This window comes from Acanthisitta chloris, unplaced genomic scaffold (assembly GCF_000695815.1).
Source record: "Acanthisitta chloris isolate BGI_N310 unplaced genomic scaffold, ASM69581v1 scaffold7089, whole genome shotgun sequence".
Classification (NCBI taxonomy): domain Eukaryota; kingdom Metazoa; phylum Chordata; class Aves; order Passeriformes; family Acanthisittidae; genus Acanthisitta; species Acanthisitta chloris.
The window spans coordinates 31,824-40,703 of record NW_008690790.1 but is presented as its reverse complement, the minus strand read 5'-3'; the positions used below and the strand labels follow the sequence as shown (position 1 = coordinate 40,703).

The 8,880-nt window shown below is 50.7% G+C and overlaps 1 protein-coding gene across 1 annotated transcript; it reads left to right on the top strand.

Annotated features, from left to right (window-relative positions):
* Positions 1-706: 706 nt before the first annotated feature.
* Positions 707-8,480, top strand: SLC35B4 (solute carrier family 35 (UDP-xylose/UDP-N-acetylglucosamine transporter), member B4; the record flags this gene model as incomplete). The annotated part of the gene is made up of 9 exons (XM_009081958.1): positions 707-820; positions 1,626-1,728; positions 2,522-2,571; positions 3,239-3,320; positions 4,743-4,803; positions 5,354-5,463; positions 5,686-5,761; positions 6,778-6,853; positions 8,234-8,480. Coding segments are annotated over 9 exons (919 nt in total), but the record flags the coding sequence as incomplete, so codon positions are not given.
* Between the last annotated feature and the right edge of the window lie 400 nt (positions 8,481-8,880).

Sequence of the window (8,880 nt, the reverse complement as noted above, 5' to 3'; positions counted from 1 at the left end):
CTTTAGCAGCTCCCTGGCTTGCCTGGTTGTCACATGGCATTTAATCTTTCTGGGCTCTTGTGCTGAGCTGTTTTCTTCTGGAGCCTCCAACCAACCTTTTGGCATCCAACAAGTGCAGGAGGGCAGAGAGCTAAAGCTTGCTGAATAAATGGAAAGCACTTATGTTGTGGGATGAGGTGCAAGCAGAACCAAGGACACTGACTCTGAAGACACAGACTTGTCCTTGGCACTTCCCTCACACAGTATCAGGTATCCAGCTGCCTTCCTCCTGGGGCTCAACATTACTCCTGGTGTCTAACAACTCCAGCAGCTTGTAGGGAGGGTGAAAGCCCTGTCAGAGCCCATGAGGAAGAGGGAGATGCAGCTTCAGGGTGGTTGTGTCAATGCTGGATCCTATATCCTGGCAGGAGGAAGATGTAACCAGTTTTCCTGACCTCATTCACCACGTGGCTGCTTCCTTCTTTATTGGGAATGTTTGAGGCAGGGATTGCTGCCCATATATCTCCAATTCCAGGTGAATAAATACCTGCAGGAGGTGTTGAACAAAGGCAACATGAGACCTTGCACAGGTAAAGCAGTGAAGCACCCCCAGGTTGATGCTCATGCTGGGATGACAAGCTGTTACCCTCTTTTTATTGGAGCCCAATGCCATGTTTGTTCTCCATGGCATTGCTTTGATGCTTGTTGTTCTTCTCCACCCCTGCAGGCAGTTTCCAGGATGTGGGAACATTGTGACATTCTCCCAGTTCCTGTTTATAGCAGTGGAAGGATTTATCTTTGAGGCCAACTTTGGGAGGAAGAGACCAGCCATACCCATAAGGTACAGTCAAGCCAAGGAGGTATCCACCATCTCAAAAAGCATTTCATAAAATGACTTATCCATTTCTCCTATCCAAATCCTATCCCAGCATTTGTGGAGCCACACTGAGATCCTGTCAGGCCTGATGGACTCGTTTATCTGGAATTCTTAATAGGGAATTGCCATCAGATCCTTCCCTGTCAAAGGATTTTGCACAGTGAAGGGTTTGCTGTGTTGAAAGAGGTTTTATCTCTCTGAGGTTGGGTGTGGGAGGAAGAGGTTTACTGGAAACCTGGTCAAATTCACTTGGGATTTCTCCATCAGGGATGAGCTTGTCTGGGCAGTGGCATGACATGCTCAGTTAGTGGCTGAAGTGAAGTCTGGAGGGTTTTTTGGGTTCCATAGCAACTGAAGTTCTCTTAGAGCAACTTCAGTGTGTGGAGTCTCTCTAGCTGAGGTGTGGAACCATGGGAGTGTTCAGCCTGGACTGGAATGGTTTCTCCTCCCACTCAGGGGAGTGATTCCTTCTGGGTTCCCCTCAAACCAAGCCTGGCCTTATGCCTCTGGAAAGAGAGAGCTGGAGGAAATCTATGCTAAAAGATCCCAGCTGGGGAATACTCAGTTCCCCTTTGCTTCTGGGATTAGCTGTTCCCTGTGACTCTCCTCCTGTATCCAAGGTGGTTTGATCTCCTGGTTAGTCCTAAGAGCCACGTGGGCTCCTGCTCCACTCCAGACCTTCCCATGCAACCCAGAATGATTCCCAAGGTGTCTCCCATCATCCCAGGGAGGTACCTGCACAGCTCTGAGCTAGTGCTTTGTGTTTCAGGAACTATTTCATCATGGTGGCTATGTTCTTCACCGTCAGTGTGGTCAATAACTACGCCCTGAACCTCAACATTGCGATGCCACTGCACATGATCTTCCGCTCGGTGAGTCCTGGCCTGGCAACCTCTTCCTCCTCTCTCCTCTCAGCCCTGCACACACTGTCCCTGCTCTAGAATTTCACTGAGGTTGGAATGGAGCTCAGAGATCATCCAGCCCCAGCCCCCTGCCCTGGGCAGGGACACCTCCCACCAGAGCAGGTTGCTCAAAGTTTCATTCAACCTGGCTTTGAACACTGCCAGGGTTGGGGCAGCCACAGCTTCCCTGGGCAACCTGGGCCAGTGTCTCACCACCCTCACAGGGAAAACTTATGCCTGAGATCTCATCTTAATTTCCCCTGTTTCCATTTCTCCCCATTGCTCCTTGTCCTGTCCCTGCAGCTCCTACCCAAGGGTCCCTCTGCAGCTTCCCTGGAGCCCCTTCAGCTCCTGGCAGGTGCTCTGAGCTCTCCACACAACCTTCTCTTCTCCAGGCTGAGCAGCCCCAACTCTCTCAGCCTGTCTTTGATTAGGCAAATGCTACTAAAATGCATCTTCACTTCAGTGTGGATCATTGTCAGGCTCTAACACCTGTTAAAACCAAAGGAAATTATGCCCAAGCTGTTGGGAGTAACAAAATCTGCTAGGTGAGGACTGTTCTCCCACAACACATCCTGAGGATGACATACCTGGAACAAGATGTTCCTTCTCATTCCCACCCTGTCAGTCTTCCTGATCCTGTTCTGCCATTGGTGTTTTGGCATTACTTCCACTGAGTGTTCGGTGTTTCTCTGGGATGAGTGTCCAGGTCTGAGGAATTTTGTCATGCTGACCTCCTTGTTTGTTTTTCCCTATTTCCCAGGGTTCTCTCATAGCAAGCATGGGCCTAGGCATCATCATTCTGAAAAAAAGGTAAATCACAAACCTCTTCCTCATGTCATCAGGGAATTCTCTGCCACTGAATCCTGATGGGTGTTTGTGCCCTTCCCTTTCCTCTGAAACATTTTAGTGATGGGCAAACTGGGACACAGAGTTGTGCCTGGACTAGAGGTTGGAATCTGTCCCTGTCCTGCATTTCTACTCCTTCCCTTAATGCAAACATGGACTGAAAAGAGATTTTTGCCTTTTCCATGACTTGTAGCCTTCTGTGTTGGCTCTTCCCTCTTGACTGAGGCTGGTGCTGTTCCTGATGGATGCTGTACTGGATCTGGCTGGGATGGAGTTAACTGTCTTGCTAGCAGCCCATCTGGTGTTGTGTTTGGGATCTGTGGCTAGAGCAGTGTGGATACCACACTGCTGTTGTGGCTGGCACTGAGCAGTGCTTACACAGTGTCAAGGCTCTCTGGTTTCCCAGGTTTTCCCAGGCTAGGGGTGAGATGGGATGAACTTGGACAAATCCATGCTTCAGATGCTTCTCTCCATGTTGCAGTTGACCCTCCCAGAGTTAGGCAGTGGTTGTGTGCCCATTATCCCAGAATTACACTGGTGTGATGGAGCAAAATGTGCTGCAGGGAAGCAGTGGATGAGCCATACAAGGCTGAGCTGTCATTGACATCTCTCTCCTTCCTCCCCTGTGCAGGTACAGTGTGTCCAAATACACCTCCATAGCTCTGGTGTCCTTGGGGATCTTCACCTGCACTTTCATGTCTGCAAAGCAAGTGGTAAGGACTGGAAAGGGCCTGAGGTCGTAACTCTCTCTGAACCTTACTGACAGCAGGAGCAGCTTCATCAGGAATCCCTTTGCCTGTTAATGGACAGACAAGGTGTCTCCTACCTCCAGATCTGCTCCCTGAAAGCTCTTTTTCCTGATCCTGTGGTTTGGAGGGAAAGGATGCACACATATATGGGGTTTAACTTAATTCCAGGTGCATTTTAGCCTCTTCAGGTTGCTTTTTGCTGGGAATAAACTTCTTTTTTCTTTGCCTCAGAGATGAGAGCAGAAGCTGATTTTTTCCTTGCCCTTCCTGTGCTGTGTTGCAGTTAGGAGCAAGGTGAATTTTAAACAAAGCTTAAGCCTTCACTCTCTTTATCCCAGAAGAGATTATTGGCTTTCAGGCTAGATTGTTCCAGACCTGCTGTTATCTGACCTGACCCTTGAAATAAAGTGTCTGTGTTAGGAGAACAGGAGGGAGTGAAGCAAATCCACATGTAACACCACTCTGGGCTTTTCCTGGGGCAGCACCTCCAGCCTCATCCTGTCATCTGATGACAGAAAAACGGCATAAAGTGGTGGCCAAGTGCAAATTGGTTGCACTTAATCCACCTCTGAGAGATTGGAAATGAAACAGAGCTGTCAAAGCTCCAAATTCCCCATCATTTAAGAGCTTTCTTACTCAGAATGTCTGAGGAAGGTCTGGGCTGTGCTCTGTGTTAATCCAGATGAATTCCCAGCAGGGATGGGGCTGTGGGATGGTGCTGACAGCTGTGGCAAAGGTGAGTAATCTCATTTTCCCTGAGCCACAGTAAAAGAATGGAGGGAAATCAGGTTACCTGGAGTTTTAGCCTCAGCTGAGAGCACCTATAGGCTTGGCTTCCTCAATGTCTTGACCACAAATCAGGTTTTAGCTCTGGTTTAGCACTTGAGTGGGGCTTGGCCAGAGCTCTTGTCCTCATAGGGAAGGTGCTCCAGTCTCTGCTCAGCTCCGTGGCCTCCTCTGGCCTTGCCCCAACAGTTCCATGTCCTTGTGCTGTTGGGGACACCAGAGCTGTGCAGCACTCCAGGTGGGTCTCACCAGAGCAGAGGAGGAGAATCCCCTCCTTGGCCCTGCTGCCACACTCCTTGGGATGCAGCCCAGGCCTGGGTTGTCTCTAGACTGAGCTCACACTGAGCTCATGGGGAGTTTGTCACCATCACCCTCAAGTCCTTCTCCCTGGACTGCTCTTAATGACTTCTCCACCCAAGCCTGGGCATTTTTTTCCAAAAATCCACTTTCTGGATCAGCCCTCAACACTTTTCTGCTGGAATCTGGTGCATTCCCTGCAGCAGAGCAAAGCAAACAGTTGCTACCACATCTGTTCAGCCCAGAGTGAGGTCCAGGCAGGGCTGGGGAAGCTCATGGTGACTGTGTTGTGTCTCCCTTCAGGCATCTGACTCCAGTGCAGATGATGAGGACGGACTCCAGGTGTTCCTGTGGTGGCTGCTGGGTATGTGAGTGCCATGTCCTGGGATAATGGCAAAGCTCAGCTCTTTGATTTCTCCTTGCTCAAGCTGGAGCTGATGCTGTGAGATCCTGAAGAGGCTGCCTGGAGCTGTATAACCATTCATATACCTGTATCTGTATGGTATCTCTGTGTATGGTCTACATATCTCCAGGTATCCCCACCTGGAGCTGGTCAGGTGTTCATTCAGCACAGGATTTCATAGATGAGGCTTTCAAGTCTTGGCCTTGAGTCTGGTTTTATCCCTCCAGCTTTTAGGTCTTTGGGGGAAAACCTGGGATTGATGTAGTAGTGGCAAATGAGTGTATCCATAATATTCCAGCAATTCTTCTTGCCAGGGCTAAGCTTTTTTAAAGAGGTCTCTTGGCACCTCAACCTTTGTAGTAAGCCACCTGTGTCCCCAAAATTGATAGAGTTTTCTTATAAAGTCTGAATAATTTGGCGTTTTCCACTGAAAGCCAAATTTTGGGAGGCTTCAAGTAGGTTTCAAGGTGTTTTCCTGGAGCAGAGCTGCAGAGCTGTGCTTCTCTTCCAGGTATTGCTGCACTCACCTTTGCCCTCCTGATGTCTGCCAGGATGGGGATCTTCCAGGAGACACTGTACAAGCAGTTTGGGAAGCATTCCAAAGAGGCTCTGTTCTACAATGTGAGTCACTGGGGCTTTCCTGCAGCTTTTTCTGGGCAGGTAGAGATGCTCCAAGAGTTTTTTCTCCTCCCACACTGGCATGGGCACAGATCCAAAGGATCACATGCTTGAGCAGGGAGGAATGTGCTCTCATCCAGCTGGGGGAGGTTGGTTTCCCAGGAGGAGAAGTGGGATGGATTCACATCATCTGGTATAACATCTTGGCTTTGTTTCTCTCCCCAGCATGCATTACCTCTCCCTGGCTTTCTGCTGCTTGCCCCGAACATCTACCACCATGCAGTCCTCTTCAACCAGTCTGGTGAGTGCTGGAACCTTCCTGCCCTCTGGAAAATGCTGTGGGAAGGTTTCAGACCAGCAGCTGTGTCTGCCAGGCTGTTCTCTTGGGATATTAAAGCCCTTGGAATTTTCAGGAAGGAAGTCCTGGCTGGGAGGGTGGTGGACACTGGCACAGGTTGCCCAGAGCAGCTGTGGCTGCTCCATCCCTGGGAGTGTTCCAGGCCAGGTTGGATGGGGCTTGGAGCAGCCTGGGCTGGTGGGAGGTGTCCCTGCCCATGGCAGGGGGTGGGACTGGATGATCTTTAAGGTCCTTCCAAACCAAACCAGTCTGGATCCCATGATTAAAGCCCAAGTCTCTCACTAGTGCCCACACATACACCTGTTAGGCCAAGCCATGTTGCTCATCCAAAGGTGACCCATGGGGAAAGGAATGGGGTAGCTCAAAAATGGAAGTAACAGGACCAAATCCTCAACCCCAGGTGTAAACATGGACCTGTTGGGTTTTGTTTTGCTGGTGCTGCAAAGGCTTTGCCATGGGAGCACTGTCAGCTTCTTGGAGCTGCACAGGGATTCACTCAGGGGGAACAGCAGGAGCATAAAGTAAGACACAGCTTTTCTCTTAATGTCTCTTTCCTCAGCCTGATTCTTTGTGCATCATCTGTTCTACCTTTTCAAGCAGAAACCTCTGAAAATTCTCTTGTATTTGTCATTTAGAACAGGATAACTCCCCCAAAAATCAACCTGTGCCCACACATTGCTCTGCTTGAGGCAGCAACAGCCTCCTGAGGGTGCAGTGAGTCCTGGGTCATGGTCAGTCCTGCATAAGAGAATCCCAGAATCAATCAGCTTGAAAAAGACCTCTGAGATCATTGAGTCCAACCCATGACCTAACACCACCATGGCACTAAATGCCATGTCCAATCTCTCCTTAAACCCCTCCAGGGATGGTGACCCCACCACCTCTCAAAAAGAGGGAGACATCTCTCCTTGTTTCTTGTTGCCCTTGCAGTGACCTTGCTCGATCCTCTCTCCCCACAGAGCTGTTCCAGGTGCCAGTGATCGGCCTGACCCTGCCAATCATGTGGTTCTACCTCTTCATGAACGTCATCACTCAGTATCCTTCCAGAGCACAGAGCTGCCAGGGGGTCGGACAGGAGGGATGGGGTGGGTGCTGAGTCCTTGGAGTCTTCCCTGCATTTGGGAGCTGATGTAACTCAAAAAATACCGGAGATGGAGAAGTCTGGGTTTAGGGTCCTCCCAAGGGAAGCCAAGGTTCTTCAGGGCCTGCAAACCCTGCACACTGTCAACACCTCAGCCCCAGCTGCTCTAGTGGAAGAGTTTTGCTTCCACAGAGCAGGCTCGGGGGAGTCTGGGAGATCTGGGGTGTTCCCAGGTTTGTAGTGTCTGATCCACCTGTCTGTAGATGTAGAAATTCTGGAGGAGAAGGGAATTTTATTCCCTCCATACTAAGCTATCCATTGCCTGATCCTTTTCATGGTACACTCCCTCTGGACTCAGCACTGGGGAGGTCACACCTTGAGTGCTGTGTCCAGTTCTGGCCCCTCACTGCAAGGACACTGAGGTGCTGGAGAGTGTCCAGGGAAAGCAATGGAGCTAGGGAAGGGTCTGGAACAAAAGTCCTACGAGGAGAGGCTGAGGGAACTGGAGGTGTTTAGCCGGGAGAAGAGAAGGCTCAGCGAGGACATCATAGAATCATCAAGGTTGGAGGAGGTCTCTAAGATCATCAAGTCCAACCATTAACCTGTCACTGCTGGAACCCTAAACCCTAAACCAGATCCTCCAGTGCCACATCCAGACACCTCTCAAACACCTCCAGGGATGGTGACTCCACCACCTCCCTGGGCAGTTCCCTATCCCACTGCCTGAACACCCTCACAGGGAAAACATTTCTCCTCACATCCAATCTGACTCTGCCCTGTCTCAGCCCAAGGCCATTCCCTCTAGTCCTCTCCCTGCAGCCCTGGCAGGACACACATCCCCCACCTCTCTCCAGCCCTGGCAGGGAGTTGAACAGAGCCTTGAGGTCACCCCTGAGCCTCTTCTCCAGGCTGACCAAGCCCAACTCCCTCAGGGAGAACAACAGGGAAAATATTTTTCCTAACATCTAATCTGCACCTCTTATTGCTGTCTACAACTCCTTGACAGGAGGTTGGAGCCAGGTGGGATCAGACTCTGCTCCCAGTGAACAGTGACAGGACGAGAGGACATAGTCATAGGAGGTTTATGTTGGACATGAAGAAGAATTTCCTCCCAGAAAGGGTGATCAGACACTGGAATGTGCTGCCCAGGAAGGTGGTGGAGTCACCATCCCTGGAGGGGTTTAAGGACAGACTGGACACGGGTCTAGTTCCCATGGTGGTGTTAGGTCAGGGGTTGGACTTGATCTCAGTGTCTTTTCCAGCCAGACTGACTGTGGGATTCAGGGATTCCTGAAGGCCTGCCCAGGTTGCTGTTCCCTTACCTCCTGCCCCAGGTACGTCTGCATCCGCGGCGTCTTCATCCTGACCACGGAGTGCACCTCCCTCACCGTCACGCTCGTGGTCACACTGCGCAAGTTCGTCAGCCTCATCTTCTCCATCCTCTACTTCCACAACCCCTTCACAGCCTGGCACTGGCTGGGCACTGCCTTTGTCTTCGTGGGGACTCTGATGTACACCGAGGTGTGGAAGAGCCTGGGGCCCTTCCTGGCTCGCTGGAGGAAGAGGCCAAAGGAGGAGTGACAGCCAAGGACTCTCTGCTGGGACCTTTAATAGTTTTGTAGAGCAGAACAGCAGGGAATCCCCCCGAGGGGGGTTTTATAGCACAGGGGAGGTGTTGGCTGTGCCAAGCTCCTGGGAAACAAGGAACCTCCACTGGGAACTTACCTGAAATCAATCATGGAGAGACAATATAGTCATTTCTGCAATTATTTTTTTTGGATTCCAACATTTCCTCCAGGTTTTTCCATTCAAATAATGCTTTTGAAGTAAAAGCTGCCCCAGATCTCCATTAGGAGCCCAACCTTGTGCTGTTATCCACTCCTAGCTTGGATCAGTTGGCCCCTGAGCCTGTTTGGTGCCATCCTTTCCTGTCCCTGTGCCCACAGCTGATGGCTGAGGCCCAGGAACTGCTGGTGGTGCT